This window comes from Perna viridis, chromosome 7, assembly GCF_037379345.1.
Source record: "Perna viridis isolate PV_CMFRI_1.1 ecotype Kerala chromosome 7, ASM3737934v1, whole genome shotgun sequence".
NCBI lineage: Eukaryota > Metazoa > Mollusca > Bivalvia > Mytilida > Mytilidae > Perna > Perna viridis.
The window spans coordinates 29,042,056-29,064,784 of record NC_142451.1 but is presented as its reverse complement, the minus strand read 5'-3'; the positions used below and the strand labels follow the sequence as shown (position 1 = coordinate 29,064,784).

At 32.1% G+C, this 22,729-nt stretch overlaps 1 protein-coding gene across 1 annotated transcript in view; it reads right to left on the bottom strand.

Moving 5' to 3' along the window:
• Positions 1-22,729, bottom strand: part of LOC148612168 (potassium channel subfamily T member 2-like) — a 94,238-nt gene that overhangs the window by 54,866 nt on the left and 16,643 nt on the right. Inside the window, exons 4-6 of the mRNA XM_088593365.1 lie at positions 13,335-13,421; positions 11,980-12,088; positions 8,253-8,327 (exon numbers count right to left, since the gene is read on the bottom strand). Coding sequence (XP_088449491.1) covers positions 8,253-8,327; positions 11,980-12,088; positions 13,335-13,421 — 271 coding nt within the window. The remainder of the gene's footprint in view (positions 1-8,252; positions 8,328-11,979; positions 12,089-13,334; positions 13,422-22,729) is intronic.

Below are 22,729 nucleotides of genomic sequence, written 5' to 3'. Positions count from 1 at the left end.
CTTGTATTCAGTGGAAAGATTTGATGATGTGAAGGAACGTTTATGGAACGCTTCTATTAGTGCAAATACAGCAGCAGCTTATAAGAATGGTTTTGAACTTTTCTACCAATTTGTCACCTTGTATGGTGTGGATAACCAACCAGGAGACCTGCCTACTATAGACGAAGAGTTATCAATTAACTTTTTTACATACTGTTATCAAGCCTTAGATCTCAGATTAGCCAACATTAAGATTTATCTATCTGGAGTTAGGCTTTTTTAATTAAGAAAATGTAGGAAAGATCCACTCAAGTATAATGATGGGTTAAAATGTATATTTAGAGGTATCAAAAGAATTCAAGGTTCTGATTTAGCTTTAAAGAAAAGACTTTCTGTAACTCTATCTGTTTTGACAGAGATTTGTAAATTATTTAAAAAAGGGTTTTGTCTCCTTTTCTAGTCTCTATGATGTTAGCACTTTGTCAATTAGCCTTTTTTGGCTTTTACGTTGTGGGGAATTTACTGTTACCAGTAAATGGATCATGATAACTGTATCTTAATGTGAGGTATTACTTTTGATAAAAATAGGTCTTACTATGTTTTGAATTTGAAAATATTGAAGACTGATCCTTTCACACAGAGTGTAAATATTCATATTTTGAATCTAAAAGCAACAAACCTGTACAATGTATGAAACAGTTCATTGAACTTAGGAAGAAACAAGTGCAGTTAGTTCATTAGCTCTTTTTATAGACTGTAAAGGAGCACCATTGAGTAGAAACAAGTAAATTGACTTTTTAGATATGCATTATCTTCATTAGGTATTGATGATTCAAAATACAGTGGTCATTTCTTTTTGTACAAGGGCAGCTACCACTGCTGCAGCTGCAGGAATCGAAGATCACTGATTCAAACTTTAGGTCGATGGTCATCAAACTGTTATACTAGGTACATCAGGACTTCAGTAGATACAATTATTCATGCATGAATCAAATGAATATTTCCATCCGATGTATATTGTTGACTATAGTGGGTCACAGCACCTACATTTAAATGTACAATTCTTATAAACAGTGGCGCAATCTTTTTGGGGGCACTCGCTATACTCCTTTTGGCGTTTTCAATTCCATTTTTCTGGAATTATAATCCCAAATTCAGATTGCACAAATGCTTTTATGTTATTAACCTGCTGGGCTCCCCCAGGTTATCTTTTATTTCCTTAAAGTTTTTTCAATGTTTAGAAATCATCTGAGGCATCTGCCATGCTCCCCCAAGATATGTAGTCCACAGCTTCCAAACGTCAGTAGGTGTGCCTGTCGGGCTTCCCCCAGGTACTAAGATAAGACTGTAGGCCTGTCTGCTGGCCAGACACTAAGATTTAGGATGTAGGCGTGCCTGCCGGGCTCCCCCCAGATACTAAGATAAGGATGTAGGCGTGTCTGCTGGGCTCCCCCCCCCCCCCGACACTAAGATGTTGGCGTGCCTGCCTGGCTCCCCCTAGGTACTAAGATAAGGTTGTAGGTGTGTCTGTTGGGCTCTCCACAAGTAGTAAGATTAGACAAAATTTATACAGTATCTGTATTTTCATTTTTTACATCTTTCATGTACCTGCTGGGCTTCCCCCAGATACTAATTTCTAAAATAAGTTTGTTTTCTACAAGTAGCTCCCAAATTATGTTTTATGTTTTTTATTATTGAATATTGTGTTTATGTAAATATTGTGTACTGATATTTTACTTAGTTTAAATGTAGTTATCTTAATAGATTTATTAACTTCATGTGCTTGTGTTTACAAAGATGTTATAGGTTTTGACTATATACACTCACCAACTGTTAACTTGTAAGATACGAAATGATATGTGCTGAATTTACATAAATGGACACCTTAGGAAGTGTTCCTCTGCTAAGGATGAATTTGTTTTCTCAGTATGATAAAATGCACACAGATGTACTGAATAATTGAATGTGTTTTCATGGTTAAGAGTGCATTTGGGAAGGTGTGTATCTTGTTCTTGAGAGTATATAAGTACATGTTTATATTTTACAAATGATAAATTTAATTTGTTTTTGTTATTTGTCATCAGATCTTGTTAACTATAAACGTGACTTTTCTCAAGGACTGCTATTTAATGTGTGATGAAATAAGTTCTAATGGTTTAAGAAAACTATAACATTTTAATGAGAGCAGGAGACACTCTCAATAAGTAACTTCAAAATTGCAATAAACTTTTCCATTCCAAGGTACCACTCAAAAAGTCCATACCAAGATTTCATTCAGTCAAAAACAAGGGGCATTGGCTTGTTGACAGATTTGTGACTAACAAACACCGCCATCTCATTTTCCAATCAATATGCAGCAAATTTGTTTTCTATTTCATATCCTTTACAGAAAGGAAAAATATATTACCGTTTTAAGTCTTTACTAAATTGACATTACCAAGATAACTTAATTAGAACTTAAGAAATAAAGCTCGTGTCTCCTATCACTTAACCCATTTCATTCGAAGTTATCATGTGTAAATAAAATTAATAAAATTTTGAGTAAATGAGATCAGTGTCTATGGAAGCATGCAAGTATTTTGCTGATACTGTTGGAAGCTTCAATTTTCATTAATTTCATGAACTTCAAAATTTGTTGAACATTTACAGCAAATAACATAGTTAACTTCAGGGAATAGAGTTGGTCTCACCATTACCTGATGGAATTAAAGGAGATTTAAACTTTTTATCATATCATTGGTATCTAAATCTAAGTTTAATGGAAAAGTTTATATCTCTTTGTTAATAACTGTCCCATTAACTACCAGAAGAAGTTCACCAGGTGATAGTCATTCAATTAGGGGAAGACCAACTCTATTCTAGTTCACTATATAACTTACTGTAATAGCATTGAGGAAATATGAAATTTTATTACCAGCAGGGTGACAATAAAAAAGACATATTTCATAGGGGCTAATACATGTACTAATTAGACAACTCTCCTCTTATTTTATAATGCCATGCAGATATTGGTAGCCATCTTAATGTCACTTTTCCCACTACCATTAAAGATTAAAGAATTTGAAATTGTTCCAATGGTATCAGCATGTCGAAAAGCACAGGAAATTGGAGGGAGCAGATTTGTACTTTTACAGAAGCATGAATTTGACCCAAAAATCAACTTATATTGTGAAACAATATAAAATACTTTCCTTTACTGGAGTATGTAGTTAAATATTATAAAATGCTTGTTTTCAGACCCTTTTGGCCCGTTCTTCTAAAATGGGCAGGGCTATAGCCCTCAAAGTTGATACCAACTTTCTTTTTGTGGTTTCAAACCTTGGTATAAAACCTAATAAAGCAACTACTTGTAAGTTGCATAAAAAACCAAGAATTTAAGCAAAAACAACAGTGCAATACCATTTTTTTGTGGTTCTAAAAAAAATAAAAATACCATTTTGTTCCATGTGGCAAAATAGCAATAATATTTGCAGTAAAAAAATTCAGATTTTACATTTTGTTTCATATTTCTAATAGAATATGTCAGTACAACCCCACCTTTAGCATCTGCACACTGTCTCTTTTCTTTCCCTGTCGCTTTGAGACAAAACACTCATTTAAAAACATTTACAGGATGATTTAACGGCTGAGAGCTTATCTACGGTAATTGAAATAAAAAATTACCTTCTTTTTCATATTAGAAAAGAAATAACTCCTTCCAGGGGTAGATTTGTACTTATTTTGACATGGGTTTGCCATTTATATTCTCATTTAACACCTTGCTGTCGCTTGGTTTTAAATAATCGAATATAAATGCCGTACCCATGTTAAAATGAGTACAAATCTACCCCCTCCATGAACTATTTCTTAAATCTACAAGAAGTCTTTTTTTTTTTTTATAATAGTACATTGTAATTCAAGTACATTGTCCCAATTTTTCTATGACTAGAATTTCTAAATCATTACTGGAAGTTGTAGATTATTATGTGAGAATTATTTCATCCAACAGAATTATGTCAACTTGAGCAAGAAAACTATAACAAATTACATCAGTTATAATCTAATGATCAATGATCCATATTTTGTTCAGCTGTGAAGTAACAAAGATAATGAAGCTTATTCCAAGATAGCATGTCAAATACAGTAATCAATTGTTTTTTGAAACCTGATTATGTATGAAAGGCTTATAAGCAAAATGTGGGGCAATTTTTTTTTCATAATTAGGACACTAAATTTTTCTTCCATCCAACGGGGCAATCCAAGCTTGCCCTTTCATGTACTGTCCACTGTTAATTTATCCCTAGTCCAAACTTGATTTGATAATTTAAATTTTGAAAATGTAGACTCTTAATACATTATTATATCGAAAGTTTTACCCACATTTGTAACAGTAATACAAAAGAGAAGTTCAAAGTAATGAAGGTGTGAAATCTATGACAAATTTCTTTTTTCTCATTGAAATTAGATGTAAGAAATTGGAATCATTATTCTGTTACCAATCTGTTATTCTGATTGCAATTCTTTTCTACAGAAATTAGAACAATTGACAATTTCATTTAGCTTCAGTTAAGGCAACAGAAGTTATAAACGTTTTTTTTTTTTTCAGTACATGAATACTTTGATTTAAACAAAATCTTAATAACAGATTTTTTTAATATTATATGAAAGACCTTTTAAAATTCAACATTTTGTAATAGACTCTACATTCTTAAAAGCTCATTTTAAGCCTGAATAAGTGTATAAGTATAAATTTGCAGCAGTTTAAACTGAAATTTAATGAATAAAAAATGTTGCTTTGAATAAAAAATATCTTTGAAACTCAATCTACTGTAAGAGTACATCATCAACCTTTCAATATATACAGCATTATATACTTTCATCAACAACTGTGACTGTAACCTCTCTTTGATTGCCATCAGTTACCACCATCAATACAGTTTTTTGTTATGGTTTTTATGATGCTTGATTCAGAAGAATTACAAAGTTTGTCAAAAGATTAATTAGGATTTATTGCAAATCAATATGCACTTTAAGTGTAAGTATTTGTAAGAATCAGGCAAAATGGGAAAATCAGAAACATGCATGTTCAAACCCCACCAATCTGACAGTGTAATATTACCCAAGGATACTTTTTCTATTTGAAAAGACCATTATTTGATCTCTGCAACACTGGCTTTGCTCTGAAATTATTCAATAGAATGTTAGAAAAATGAGTTTTTTTACTAGAGTTATCTGCCCTTGAAATGTTTATTTTCAGTGTATTTCAATGAAATTATTACTGTTACGGAAAACATTGTCTTCTGAATAATCATATTACACTATCAAAATGATGTTTTTTTTTCATACCATGTTTCACCCACTGCCTGGATCTTACAGAGACTGACACTTTAAACACTGCCACAGACTCGTATCATATCACTGAACACAAATTTTTCAATATACTCATGATCTATACAGTAAAATCTGTCTAAACAGAACCCTGAATAAACTGGAAACTTGTCTTAACCAGACATCTTCTAAAGGCCCCTTTAAGCCAGTTTAAATGCATAATGAACCTGGGCAAATTTAATACTGTGAAAGTACTTTAATTCATGGATATGAATTTTGGTGGATTAGGGAAGAAATACAAGTCTGCGCATTTGTGAATTAATGATTTTAAAGTTACCAGTATACTCATCAAAGGAAATCTCCTTTTCATTTGGGTGCCAGATTTTGTGGTTTGACCTTTCCATGAAAACCATAAAATTGGTACCCCAAAGAACAATAGTACTTTGACAGTACATGAATTGACTGAACAAAACATTAAGGCTATCAAGGGTTTGGTTTAAACATGTTTTATTTTACTTCTTTGTTCTGAAAATATACATGACAGCCATGTCTGTCACTTAAAAACACCTTTTAAAGCAAACATGTGTTGAATATTATTGACAAAATAAAAAGAAATGATTTTTGAAAAAGTTCAAGAGTTAGACCCAAGATAGCAGACCCTAAATGATGACAATTAAACAATGCCTTACATGGCCCTTCAGTTCAGCCATTACTAACCCAAAGTGAGAGTCTTCTCAATGTATGGTTTTTTGTTAAATCTATAATGTAGGAGACAAGTTGAAATTCTTATTTCAGAACAGATTTGAGGAACTTAGTTTGAGATTATTATATGAAATAAAACCCAGATCAGGATGCAAACAGGTTAAAAAAAATAATTAACTTGTATTTTGACATGAGAAAATAAATTTTTCCATGCTTACATGGCCAAAAACCAGAGTTTTAATGGAAAGAGTTTAAAAATACAACAAGATTCACATTTATGGCATCAAATTGAATAGTTATAGTCAAGTCTGAAAATACACTAAATATAGAATGCAGGATTTATCATCTGATCATAACACAAACCTTAAAAAATCAAGTACTGTGAAAGTACTATAACTCATGGAAACCAACTGTCATGAATAAGGGAAGAAACTCAAGTTCTAGGATTCTTGATTTTGTGGTTTTTATGTTTTCAGTATACACATAAATGGAAATCTCCTTTTCGTTGGGAACTAAATTTCGTGGTTTGTCCTACCCAAGAAAACCACTATAATTGACACCCAACAAACAACAGTACTTTCACAGTAATTACTGAAATATATCTGGGGAAAGTTCAAAGAGAAAACAACCCCACCAGGGAGAAAATGTCAGCCCAAGGCCACCCTTTGGTTGTAAATGAATGACAAGGAAACCTTTATACCACAAGGCAGGCTGCAGCTGGCCCCAAAACATCATTATACACAGGTACAGCGAAATAGTTCCCCCTATATACTCAATTAACAAAAGATAAACTAATGGTGAAAATGAAACAAGATATGAAGAGACCAGAACTTCCTGACTCGGGACGGGCACAAAAAAATGTGGTGGGGTTCAAGTACATTGGCGTGATAACAACCCTCCCTCTTTAAAATAAAATATATATAACATGATATTATGCAATATCCTAGAAATATGGTTAATGCTTTAAGCTTTATAATAAAAATATTTCTTCCTTTAAATAATTTTTTTTTACATGAAATCTAATAACTCAATGCATTTACAATAAATTAAGTCTGTAATTGCATGTTTAAGGATCTATATTGTGGAAAATAATTTCTAGTTTAAGATTGAACTGTTCATGACAGTAATACCTATCACTGGATAAGTTAAATGTGCTGAGTAACTGGTTATTGAGATCAATTAATGGACTTTTCAAATAAAGAAAGCATCCTTAAGTGAAAATATATTGTCAGACTGGTAGGTTTTTGACATGCATGTTTCAGATTTTTTTTCCAATTTTGCCTGATTCTTATGAAAACTTACACTTAATAGTTGGTGTCTTCTTCACTGAGTCTACATACATTAATTTCCAAATACATATGTATACGATTTCTTTTATTTTTTTACATTCATTTACATTGTAAATAGATTTTTTATGGATAAAGCTAACATTGTAAATGGAATTTTTATGGATATAGCTGCATCATTAAAGAAATGCTCATCTTTTATTGCATTACAAGACATGAAAACTTAAAAAATTAAAAAAAAAACAAAGCTCAAAATAAAATAAATATATATATAATAGTACCAATAACCTTCTGCACGTTTATTTTATTACTACATAACTTGTAATTAATTTTGTTTCCTTTAACCCTTCCAATCGTACACATCTACATATAATGCCTAACCTTTCTATAATGTGTAATCATAATACATTGAATGGTTAAGAAGGAGTTGCGCTTAAGAAGTTTTAGTATATAAATCCCTTATGTCAGATTACCTCCCTTTAGAGTCCATGAAAGTAATTATATTACTTCATGCACATCTACATGTAATGCTCAACCTTCTGATAAAGTGTCATCAAAATACATCTAATGACTAAGGAGGAGTTGCTCTTAAAACACTTGAATTTTGATTATTTCCCTGACGGTAACTATATTACTTCATACATATGATGTCCAACATTCCAATAAAGTTTCATAACAATCCCTTGGGTGATTTAGGAGGAGTTGCTCTAACAAGAAATGTTGACAGACAAACAGACAGACAGGGCAATTCCTATTTACCCCCAAACTTTTTTTTGCAGGGGATATATAACTAGTCTATTACAAAAACAGCTTTTATACACTTAGAGCAAAATATCAACTGACAAAGAACGGTACTGTGTTACAAGAAATGTTCACAGACAGACAGGATGTTTCCTATATACCCCCCAATTTTTGTTTGTGGGACTAGTCTATTACAAAAACAGCTTTTATACACTTAAGAGTAAAATATCAACTCACCGTTACAAAGAAAGGTACTGTGTTAACCAACTCCAATATAAACTCTATGGATATAATCTGTTGTAATATATTACCCTGAAAAAAAAAAACAAAAAACAAAAAAAAACATGAGCAATTAAAGAATAATCATGGAAACCAAGATTCTAACGGAAATCAAAAGAATGTAATCCAGGGACGAAGTCCAGATATAAAAAACAGACACACACAACAAAGAACATAAAGTAACTAAAATAATACACATAAAGTAAGAAAAGAAAATGAGTAACTCGGACCCCACAAAAAATTGGGAGCATGGACCAGGTGCACTGTTAGGGTAAGCGCCCCCTGCAAATTATTGAAAGCTGATCTGGAGTTCATAGATACTCCTGCGTTCTTCGTCTGAAAAATCCATTCATTATTACTACATGTACTTACTACAATCACTCCATTTCAAGCTTATATGAAGTTCAAAAGGGTCATAACTTATGAATAATACATTCCAAACACACCATTAATTCCTTCCTGACCTATATCTTATGGTTCACAACATTATATTATACCTGAACAGATTTGGTCAAAAGAAATCTTTAAACAAAGCCATCTAGAAACCAAATATAACAGATGGACAGACAATGAGTGGATAATTGGCATGCAAATCGCTATTTAGAACTTAAATACCCATTTGCAGACATTCAATTCCAGATATTAAATAAATAAGAAAGAGAAGACAAAAATTCAGGAACAGCAACAAGACTTTTGAAGAGTTGGAAAAAAACAGTAGAATTGTTTAAAGAAATCTTGTTTAAAATTAGATCCTTTAGTTATTTGTAAAAAACATCCCCTTGTAAACCTAAATATCAGCAAAAAAAAATTCCAAAGTGTCAGCAGTGTGATGATTCAAATACATCAAAATCCAAAAACTTGGCCTAAACGTGAACACATGAAACAGAGACAATCTACATACACAATGTAGTGAACTAAATAAAATAGATTGCACATAAAAACTGAAGATATGGGAAACAAGATGTCACACAAAGAGAAGAAATGGAAGTAATCTTTTCCAGTCATTCTAGAACAAATGAAGAAAAAAAATGTCTACTTGTATTAATTAAAAGTCATTTTTAATTAAATTTCTCATATTGACAGAATGATATGCAAAATTTGAAAAGATGATCAATTAATTTTCATGTTGACTTGTACCTGATAACTAAATAGAACATCATGTTTTAATCCACATTCAATGGTTTACACAACTCCATATTAATGGCACTTAAGTTGTATACTAATTAATTTTATAGAGATTCCATACACTTTGTGTAAACATTCAAGGAGCAAACTGAAATCAAAATTTAAGGAAAATTAAATCATGGCATTATATGACTACCTTGAGTATACTTCATTCAGGGTTTGACAAAAAAGAAATGTCAAAGGTCTGATTTGGATAAAAATAACCAATACGTAAAAAGGAAGTAGCATGTCATATCATGCTATGTATATCCCAACTCATATGCAATCCCACAAAACAGGAAGTAGATCTCTGACAGCAACGGAAATCAACCCATCCATTGGGAGTTGAGAATAATTGAGACAAAATACAGACAGACGGACAGAAGAGCATGAAAGTTGATTCAAATATATCACCTACTTGTTGAGTGGAAGTATAAAAACATGAGGAAAATTAGATCATGGCAATATAGGTCTACTTCAGGTTTCTTTTGGTATAATTTTACAAAACCAGCAAAAATGCTGAATTTTGCAAAATCAGACGTTACTATATGGCAACAAAAAGAAATGTAATGATAAAATCAGGTTCTGAAAAGACAGATTTCTGAAAAAAGCAGAAGAAAATCATCCCTGACACTTCCAGGATTTAACATGGAAGAAAACTCAAAGGTTTTATATGGATGTTGCAGAAACTGGGACAAAGATTAAACATCGTCGCTGTCATAATCAGGAACAGGATCGGTGATGGGTGGACAGACACACTTGACTATCATATATCATTCACACCTTAAGATTTTTAATAACTGCATACTGTGTCTGTACATCTCACTAAGTTTTGTAAAATTTTTGTTCAGTAGGTTGAGAGAAGAAAAATAGAGAACTGACTGGTGGATGGTCAGACACACATCAACAAGAATAAACATATACTGAAACCATGAATTAAAGAATACATAAACTTGAGTAACTTCCCTAAACCATGAAAATTGGTATCCATGAATTAAAGTACTTTCACAGTAACATGAATAGATCAAAATTGTTCTGTCCAAAGCGACATATTTCAAAAATTCAGTATGCAGTTAGGAAGTTATTGTTTGAACTTTTAGCACAGACACACATTGTATGTTATAGAAAGACATTGGTTGAGACATCTGTGATATTTAACAGCTTAGTGGTGCATTATAAACAAAGCCAAATGCTATTATGTACACCCTCATCAGCAAAGCCTTACATTATATCATAATCATATTAGTATCAAACATGCTGACCTCTGAAACATTAATATTATTTCAGACAGACAGACTCAAATCCAATGCAAACCCAAAAAAGACATGTAAAACTGTTCTACCCTTTCCATGTTTCCGTGGGAGTAAAAATCAAGACTAATAGATGGGTCTACAGAGCTAAGATAGGAATTATACTGCTTAATGGAAAATGCTCGAACTCCAATTTTCATTAAAAACAGAAACAGACAAGAAAAGAACTCATTTACTTAAATGAAAATTCTATCTTTATATAATCATTGAAGACTAAAGGCAGAGAATAAATCTTTTCTGATGGTTCTTCAATAGCCACTCATTATTCGAAAGTAATCATTAAGTCTGACATTATGTAATTTGTGAAACCAACAGATTTGCCTACTGACCAGATAGTTTTAATATATTAGGTTAAACTAAAGGCATAGTCGGAGATTTTAATGTCACATTATTTCCCCTTGGTATTACCCCCCCCCACCCCCCGCCAAAAAAAAAACACACAAACAAACAAAAAACAACCTTTAACAGCTAAGACAGTTATCAGTAGAAATCAGGTTTTTAAAAAATCAGACTTGTCCAAATACATAGAAGATAAAAAAGTAAAAGTTTTCAAAAAAAGTTATTATCAAATAATCATTGTGTTTTAACTCATGTAATTTTCAAAATATGACACTTCACAATACTGGTATTGGTAATGGTCAAATCAACCATTTTGGATTTCTTCTTCATCGTTCTCTTTACTGGGATATAAACAACTTAGGGACAGTATCATTACGGTTGAGTATGCTTACCTTTCAGAAAGGTAATATTCTCAAACTTTGTAGTACATTTTTATTTTTGGAGATCTTGTTCCTTCTCTAATTTCAGATTGATAGTTGTTGTTTTTGTCGAAATGTTTGTCCCGAAACATTTGGATACTGAATTCTGTTCACAGTTTTCCTGACTTTACTTTCAAAAAAGGTATAAACTATTTTGTCTGGAAATGCCTCTTCAGATTATCTATGTTTGTTTTGTCTGCTTGTGTAAACTAATAAGTATCATTAACGTATGTAGTTGTGAAAGTACAATTTTCACAGTGTACTATATGTTATTTTCCCTTGGATAATTAAGCGCAAAAATAGTACCTCTGCAATTCATTGTTAGCACTATATACCGCTAATCATTTTTTTTTTAAACTGTAGAATCTGATACCAATGAAAAGTTAATTTGACAGAATCTGCAAAAATTAGCAATCACAAAAATTAATGTTTACAGTACATGTATATGCTTACCTTATAACTAAGATACTGTACTAAGATTGTCTCCCCCAAACTGATAAATGCCACAGTGACCTGCACTGCCCACAATTCATCATTTCTGTTCACAAAAAATATTTCAGACCTACAAAACAGTACGAAATAGCAACTATATCAATAAAAATCAACAATTTCAGATAAACAAAAAATAATGGCATAAACTGGTATTTTAAAAGATTTATATTGTAGTGAACATGCAAACCAAGTTCCATGATATTTAACCCTATATCAATCGAGGGTACACTTTCTCAAAAAACCTTGTAACTTGGTATTGGAACCCTCCCCCGCACCCCCCCCCCCCAAAAAAAAAAAAAAAAAATCAAAATGAAGTAGCTTTGGCAGGTGGTCCAAGGTCAGGGATCCTTAATTTCTTATCAAAGACTTTTGACATTTCATTTAACTTTGGCTCATGACCTTCAAACCTCTTAATTAGTCAGGGACCCTTAATTTCTGATCTAAGACTTTTGATATTTCATTGACCTTGGCCCTGGACCAAACCTTTAAATTAGTCAGGGACCCTTAATTTCTGATCTAAGACTTTTGATACTTCACTAGCCTTGACTCTGGACCTTCAACCCTTTAAACTGTTCATGGAACAATAATTTCTGATGGAAGATTTCTGATATTTTATTTACCTTTGCTCTTGACCTTCGACCCCTTAAATTGGTCTGGGACTGTTAATTTCTGATCTAAGACTTTTGATACTTCATTTATCTTGTTTCTGGACCTTCAATCCTTTAAATTGGTCAGGGACTGTTAATTTCTGATCTAAGACGTTTGAAATCTCATTTACCTTGGCTCTGGATCCCCAACACATTGAATTGGTGAGGGACCCTTAATTTCTGATCTAAGACTTCTGATATTTCATTTACCTTGGCTCAGGACCTTCAACCCTTTAAATTGGTCAGGGACCCTTAATTTCTGATCTGAAGACTTTTGATATTTCATTCACATTGACCCTGGACCAAACCTTTAAATTAGTCAGGGACCCTTAATTTCTGATCTAAGACATTTGATACTTCATTTACCTTGGCTCAGGACCTTCAACCCTTTAAATTGGTCAGGGACCCTTAATTTCTGATTAAAGACTTTTGATATTTCATTTACCTTGATCCTGACCTGAAATTGATATTTTATTGAGGAGTTTTGATTTTCTTCAAATGAAATGTTGATTTCAATCTTGGAAAGTACAGGGCATTCAACTCATGAAAGTTAATTTCAACCCCTGGTTTAAATAGAACATCAGAATAAACTGATACAAGACTGCATATATTCATACTAGCTTATCATTTGTAATCATTATCTTTACAATTATCTAATAAGCTTCTTACCATCTGATTTCTGGATTCTGTCTAAATTCATCAGGATCCCTAAGCTTGTAACAGGATCTATTGGCTGCTGTCAAGTCATACTCTTTGCTGAAAGAACAGAAACATCATAAAGTAGTAAAACTCTCAAGGAAAGAAAACTATAACACTGCTGCAGTTTGTTCAGTTGTCTTTCAACATATTTAGTTAAAATGCTGATGTTTATAGGTTATTCCTTAAAACATGTGTATAACATAATAAATTTTGCTAAATTTATGAAAGATTAGTATTTTATATGGATTTACTGATTACAATTTAAAGCCCTTTGGCAGCTATTCCATGTATTTCAGGACAAGAATGTTTGATCAGTGAACAGACCTTGCTTTATTAAATTTGCTAGCACAATGAAGCAAATGCATGTAGAAAGGGGTATTACCAAACTCTATTCTTCCTCAGAGTAAACCAGCATATGATACGACCAAAGTGGTCAAACCCTGAACAGTTGGGGCAAATGTGGACACAATATTAGTTTTTGACACAGTTGAGCATAAGGACTTACAATTTATTATAGGCAAAACAAATGATTTGGACACTATATTGCACAAAATTTTTAATTCAACTTTCAAAATTTTCAAAATCAGACCAAAAATAAAAAAAAAGTTGATGTTTTGGGGGATTTTTATGAGAAATCCAACTAAACAAATAATTTTGAAATCCAATATATTTTTTATTTTTAATTGGACCAAATATAAAAAAGTCGTGATTTCGGGTGTAGCCCCTTTGACCCCTTATAACTTGAAAACTGTAAGAGACATCTGAAATTTAAACTGAAAAATTCAGGCAGGAATTTTTATGAAGAATCCCATGAAAAAATTTTGAAATCTGACCAAATTTTTTTTTAAGTTGTATAAAAACCACACCAACTGTCTACAAACAATAACACTTTTACTACTGTCTTAAATATCTACCTGTTATAGCTCATGTAAGGACATCTACCTGTTACAGCTCATGTAATGATGATGTTCAGGTGACAGATCTGGTCTTCCCTTGATAAGAAGATTTAAACTTTTATCAAACATAAAATCAAATATTTATAGAATGGTAAAAGGTTTAAGTTTCCTTATCACAAAGGAAATTCATCAGTTGTCATGTGAACATCATAATTGTATGCGCTCTAATATAACAGAAGTGACAGTGACCTTGTCCACATATTAATTTTAACCTCCACATAAAAAGTAATGCCTTTGAAACAATAATTCAAAGGATTTCATCTAGACAGAAGAACTTGGGATTTTCTTCATCAAAATAATTTCTAATCATTTAAAAGGAAATGGGCTGAAAGCTAATTAAAAAAAATCATTTTAAGTTGTTTGGACAGGAGATGTCAAAAGAAGTTTAATCAATAGTTTAAATATAAGTAATTATTCTGCTCACTAAATTTTGTAAGTACACTAGTACTAGTAGAAGTCCTCATCAATACCAAGGACTGATATATTTAAATTAGGTAGTTTTCTAGTTTACAAAGAAAATTCAAACTGTAAAAAATAAGGGCAATAAAGAGACTTAATGCCTATATTACAGTTTAATGATAACAACATTTTAACATTGGAATCTGTAAGCATTCCACCAGGTCCATTAAACAAACCTTTTCCAATCAGAGTTCCTATAAAATCAGACAGAATTCCTAAAATCATCAGCTTAAAGCCCTAATTTATTTTCTCAATTAGAGTAGATTTGACTAAAAACCAAATAACAAGTCATTATTTCAACTAAACAGCTGTGCTAAAGCCCACAATACAACATTCCCCCCTTTTTTTCAGTGTTCTCCATTCCAATAAATCTGGAACGGAAAAATTGGAAAACAATTTACAACAAGAGGGAGCTCTCTTCCATAAAGATTTTCTGTCTAGGTGGCAACGTATGGAACAAAAAGAACAATGATCTGCAAAAGATGCTATTGATATATTTCATATACACTGTAGCATCATCACGTCATTCAATAGAAATACTGTGAAAGTACTATTGCTTGTGGGGTACCAATTTTTGTGGTATTTGTGAGTAGGCCAAATGACGAAATTTGGTTCCCAATGAAAAGTAGATTCCCATTGATGTGTATACTGAAAACTTCAAAACCGTGAATTCAAGGATCCATGGACTTGTGTTTCTTCGCTGATCCACAAAAAAGGTATCAACGACTAAAAGTACTTTTACAGTATGGAGCAGGGCAGGCAGATGTTGTCACCATTGTCTTAAGAATAAAAACCTTATTTCTATATATATATCAATCTAATGTGAAGCAAAAGATACTGAGAAAATTTTCAGTAGACAGCAATACATACAAGTACTATATATGGATATCTACTGTGATATAATTCATTTCTTTCTGGGTATCAATTTTCTATTGAGGCTTGTCATTTTTTGGGGAATTTTTGCATTATCTATGTTTAGCCCTTAATAGCAACATAATTCAGATAGGGTATACTTACATAGCAGTTGTAAATTTCACAAAAAGTCAAAAGCCTGAAATTGATCATAACTTCCTATAATTGTATATTTACACTTTTTGTGCATCCAACAACAATCTCTATCAAAGATGACCTTACAAATGTTGTGTTGCTAGGTAAACATCCTTAGCAACCAAAATTGCTTACAACGTATGCATCATCTAAAGCCATATACCAAATTTGAAACCAATGGAAATCCCCTCTTTGAGACTTAGATAATTGCAATGGAACTCGGATGGAAGGGCTGATGGAAAAGCTGATTCCAAAATACTACCAACTGGTTTAGTTAGAGTTAAAATATATGTATGACTATGAATGCACAGTTACTTGTGGTTAAGTAAACACGCATAGGCTAAAGGAACTCAAAAGTCAAAATTCTGACAACTTTCATAAAAATCAAAATTTTTTGTTGGGAATTAAACTGACCTATGTACACCAAACATACAGTAATGCTTTTACAAAGTCTATATAAACCAATTTTCTTAGTTTCATTCTGTGGACAAGCCAATGAATGGGAATCAGAAGGGTTCTGAGTTAAGGAAGAGCAATTTTATCCATGGACCCAATGGGAATAATTTTGACAGTGGACTGTTCAGCGCCATTACAGGGCCCTTGTTTGTGAATATGACCTAACATTACACACCAGCAGTTTTGTAACATTCATGATAAAACAAGCCTAAAACTTATTCAAATATTTCAATGTATTCAAAATTTGCAACTGATAATGATTGTACTTATTAGTTGTCAAGTTTCTTCACAGATTGTGAAACAATCATTTTTAAGTACAGATCCAAATAAAAATCATGCAAAAGAGAATAAAGCATTCATGCTTATCTTTTACAAAAACTATTTTGACTGGAAGCTTTTCAAAAAAGCCTACTGTACAATGTTTTAAATAATGACAATGTTAGAATAAATTGTGCTTAGCAGATATTTTCAGTTAAATTATAATTGAATTCTACTATTAAAAAAGAAGTAAAAGAAAATATCCAGCTGAATTTTGTACACCATTGTACAGTATTGTACAGTATAACGATCAAACTTAATCACACTATACACAACATTCCAACTGAAACAAACAGACAAAAATACATTTAGATACATGATATCAAATATCAAGTATGTAATAAATCGTCCACTGCATGATTTTTTTAGATGGAGCTGTACTAAACAACCTGTTACAAGACAAGTTTTATCATAAACCTAACAATATAAAAATAAATAGGGAATGTATGGCCAGGTCATAACTCAATATTTCTCTTGACATAATTAGTTCTTATATTTTCTCATTTGGCACATTAATCAGGATAAATATACTAATTAGGACCCTTATGAGAAAATATACAATGTACTTGATTAGAAATAATACCATGGAGGTACTGAAAAGTCATTCGTATCATAATATGTACCATAATATTGGCTGTCGTGGTTTTTTGTCATGTTTCATCTGTATAACAAACTATAGGTAATTAACCTAACTTTTTCTGATGTCTGTGTTGGATGATTTGAAAGGAAGCCAATAAGAGAAAACCATGATGAAAAAAACAAACTGTGACAAAACAACTTAATGAAGACAACATATAATTAACCTCCAATGAGTATATTTTTTTCATCCTTGGCTTCTAAGATGTCCCACAACAATACTATGTCATGGAATTTCAGCTTGATAATCATTTTACCTTTTATTAGAGCCTTTAACTAATGTAAGCAACTGAACTATGAATACATCAGTAAAACCAAAATGATTATTTGATTGTTTGATTGATTATCGTTTAATGTCTTATGTTTAACGTCAAGAACAGTTGACCAATCATAACCTGCTTTAATTTGTTACAATCCGATACTAAGAGATTGGATCTATATTGTGTATGATCACAGAAACAACACCCCACATGGACACAATAATCTAACATGTCACCCCACATGAACACATTAATTAGGTAACATGTTATCCCACATGATGGACACAATATTCAGGTAACATGACACCCCACATGGACACAATATTCAGGTAACATGTCACCCCACATGAACACATTAATTAGGTAACATGTTATCCCACATGGACACAATATTCAGGTAACATGACACCCCACATGGACACATTAATCAGGTAACATGTTATCCCACATGGACACATTATTCAGGTAACATGTCATCCCACATTGACACATTATTCTGTCACCATGGCAACCAGTCATCACTTGCATCACCACATTTAAGCCATCATCAGAACAATTTTTCTTTCTAAGTACCCGGTACTTCTCTGTTTAAGAATCAGGCAAAATGTGTAAAAGTTGTGGCACATGAAAAAAAAAATGCAGAGATTTTATTGCATAATCCAAGTATTAAACCTCATAATGTAAAGAAATAACCATCAAAGTGTTTGTTAAGTTTCTTTTTAAGATATTGATAGGTCAAATTTAGTTGAAATGCACTATGATATTGGAAAAATGGCTGGAAAATTTTTCAGACTTATTTTCCAATATAAGCAGTCAAAAAATATCTATGTCACATATGCTTTACCGTGAATTTAAAGAACTTTTTGGCTGTTTTCTAGATGTATTGAATAATTTTGAGACAAAAAAGACAAAATTGAGAATAACAATATGCCACTGGTTGCCTGATTCTTACACAGAATGGTACTTGAAAGGCTTCTAAACAATTTATATAATGATACACTATTCCCTTGTGCCATGCAAGCATTAAGGTTAAATTATTAAAAATTAAGCATTTTCAAATGTTAAAGCCTTGCTTGACAGAAAAATTCTCTCTAGAAATGAAAGTGCCATTAAGATTAAAAACTAAACGTCAGATAACTAAACATGTATACTCATATCTTATAATTTATTAAATTACAACCATCCCATTCCTTTCATAAATTGTCATTTGCAAGATTAATTTTTCAAAAAGGTAAATGTTAAAGATATTTTGGGAAAGGACAAACAATAGATGCTGTCATGATCTGACTTTACATTGATGCAGTCAGGACTCCAAAAATATAATGACACACCACAATACAAGGAGAGAACTCAAAGTCTTTGCCCTCAAAATCTATTTTAGTAATATTAACCTTGACCTTTTAACCTTTAAAATTATGTAAAACCAGCTTCAATATCACAAGTTTCACAAAAGTAGAACATGGTAAACTAAAGAATATGACAGAATAAATTCTGATATGTATTAAAGAACAAATAACATTACAAGAACATTGCTAAATAGAACATATCCTCCAAAATCTATTTTCAGCAACACTGACCTTGACCTTAGTTCTAGTGACATAATCAGTGAAAAGCCTCTTTACTAAAAGAAAAGCTTCAATATCACTAATTCACAAAAATACTTCAATGTCCGTTAGAGTCATACTGTCTGCTGGCTAATACAAAATATGGGGGGAGGGTGAAGTTTAACCCCTGCTTTCACTTAAACTCTGAACATACAAATCACATCTACAGTCAGGACCATGTCACCTATATCAAAAAATAACTAAGGATGCAGAAGAATATCTTCTAATATTGTTCAACAGTGACCAAAGTAATTCCTTCCACAAATCACAAAACACTGCAATCAAGAAAAGAAAATCAGCGAAGAACTTTGGTACGAATGGAGGAGCAAAAAAAAAGGTAATTGCAGAAAATAAAACCAGTCCGGTACAAAATTGTGTGCTCAGTTTCATAAAAAATCCAAAATTGGTAATTGGAGAATTTCCTCAAAAATCTAATTTCAAGCATTCTGATTGCTCTAAATATACTTTTTGTTGACAGAAATTTATTTGATGTTTCTATAAAACTGGACTATATGGTCTCATTTTCTAAATGATAGATGTCTACCCAGACTTGTTGACAAACCATTATAAAAAAATACATATTTCAGCAAAATATGCAAAAAATAGAGACCAACTATCAAAAAGGCACCGTAGACCACTTTCTGTATTTTTTTTCAAGTAAAGTTTACATGATTAATTTTTAAGTTAATAAATGCCCATGAAAATGACAATTTGTTGTCTCCATTGTTTCATCCTCAAGACCTTGAGAAGTTACCAAAAATACAGCACTAAAAAAAAAATAAGTTGGTTTCATGAAAACTCCAGGATGAGTAAGGAGGAAAGTGTGAACTTCATCTCTACTCAAATAGAGATTCTGATCAATTAATCACCAATTATATTAAAAACATAGTCTCGATGCCAATCCTGACATTGAAGTCAAGTCTTGAAAGCTTTACGAATATGCCTGGAAGAAATACTTTTTCCAGCAAAAAAAAACTCTTAAAAAGTTACTGACCAAAAAACATCTCCATTATAAGGTATTTTACATAAAGTTGATTCCTTAACTTAGGTCATCATGAACTTATGGATCCTTATGCCTCTATCCATCTGCACAATGAGAACTGATTTGTTCACTTCTTTTCTTAATGTATCTACCGAACATGACATTTTGTGAGCAACTTGCAAGTGTTTCTAAAAGCAGGGATGCTTACCCTACCATTGCACCTAGTCCATGCTCCAAGTTTTTAGTGGAGTCTGAGTTGCTCATTTCCATTTATTTCTTTGAACATATTATTTATGTCCTTTTTTGTTTGTGTTTATTTTCACCATCAAGTCTTTTTCCTGTGATAACCACTTGAATCTTAGTTCTTTCAATGAAAATCTAACTTCAAAATCATTAATATTCTTAGGAGTGACATCTACTAGATTCAATCAAACAGTGGACAAGAAGCCAAACATGTAAACAATCGCAGAACTTTATCGTGAAATGACTGAACACTGTAAAGTACTTAGTGACAGAACTGTTATTGTTGAGAAATGATATTTTTGTGCTTTGTCAACAAGATTGCTTTTTCACAATGATGGATGCCTTACAGAATATTGGGAGAATTTATCATTTCTCTTTGTTTATCATAAAAAATTTATAGGAATAGCAGTATCAAAGTCCAATGGGAATTTTTACTACATCTCCATCGCATTCATGCCTAAATTTAGATTCACTAATAAAGATCAAGGCCAAAGTAGGACTTTAACCTTTTATAGTACAGAACAAGAGACTCCTAGGAGACCCGATTGCTCAACTGGTTAAATTTTTGCCTTTCAAGTACAATAACTCTAACAAAGAGTGGCCTGACAATTTTGACTAAAGATGACTTTGGTTGGACTTATCATAAGGATCATTTCTTCAATGAAAGTTTCTTTCTCTCTTTTATAGTTTTCAAGATAATTGGCTGAAAACTGCTGAAACATAATTTTTTGCCTTTTATGGGCAATAACTCTCACAAGGAGTCAGCTTTGACCCCATGCAGACTTTTGTAGGCCTTATAATAAGAATTCTTTTGGCAATGATAGAATTTGGCTAAATTTAACGGTTTTGAAGGTATATCTAAAAAAACTTCTGTTTGACCTCTATGTTCAATTTCTAGAAACAGCGGCTGTTTTTTTTTACTGATAAAAAATCCTTAGATCAGTTCTATGCAGAACACCCTAAGGGACAATCATACCAGGTTTGGTTCTGATTGGTCTAGTAGTTTCAGAGGAGAAGATTTTTGAAAGAAATAGCATCAAAAATAGTAAAGATGTTGAAATATGGCAATAATGCCAACATGGCTTCACAGATTATAACAAAAATTTAACCAGAGATAGATCTCATCATGCTGAACACTTTTACCTGGTCAGAATTTGGCTAAACAAATTGTTTAAGAGATATATGTGAAAACTTTCTGTCTGACCCCTCTGTTCTATTTTTAGTAACAGTGGCCATGTTTTTTTGACAAATCAAAAATCACCACATCAGTTCTATGCAGAAACATTCATACCAGGTTTGGTTTTGATTGATTTTCTTGTTTCAGAAAAGAAGAGTTTTGAAAAATTTTTACAACAATGACTAACGATGATGACGATAATGCAGATGACAAATGCCAAGTGATGGCAATAGCTGCCAAAGAAAAAAAAAACACAAAAGAGGCAAAGAGATAACCACTCAAAACACTGACTTGTAACCATTGGTAACACCAATTATTTATACTATGGTGTTGACAGACTCTTGGTTCATACCCTAAATTTCAGAAAATACTGTGGTGTATATATATATATATTTCTGTTAATTTCTCAAGCACTGTTAAAGTCCAGATTATTTCCCAATTAACTCAATATAAAATGTTTTCCCTACCTACCTACCCTATTTTTCTTGCTGGTAGCAGAAAACAAGACTATAATTTTCTTGGATCTAACTGTAAACATATCAATTTTCATTGTTAGGTAAATGTTGTGAACGCCAACAAAAAAACATACTTAAGAGTATAAATTTTCATGATTTCGGTAAATAATTTCAGTTTCATAGGGCAAAAGCCAATTTTACATGTGCTATTTATGGGACTTACTTACAATTGTGAAAATAGCAATAAATAGAACACTGCTAAAGTTAATACGCATATAGTTTGGGGAGTGTAAGAATCAACATTAATTATAACTTTTTTTAAAAAAAAAATATCTGCCAACATACTGACCACCTAAAAACTATTACATTTCATGTTTACCTTGAAAGTGATTTATAAAAGACCACTTTCATTCTGTGCAAAAAAATGGGTCAAAGACAGAAATGGCCAGTTTGTAATAAAATCCGTACACAGGAAGTAAAAGTGTGACAGACCTGAAATTGCATCCCACAGTATGGGACCCATACTGAAATTGCTTGAACCCCCCCAATCAACATTCACAACTCTATAAATAAATTTGCATGTGTGCAACCCGCCAAAAAAATTTATCAAAGGACTAACAAAATTCTGACACAAATGCAGCACAAAATCATACAATGCATTCATCATATGACAAAGTGCAGTCCTTTCATACAATGAGACACAATATCGTCAGTTTGATATCAATAATTCATGCAGAACTAATATGCTTAGGGTAATTAATCATGGATCTGT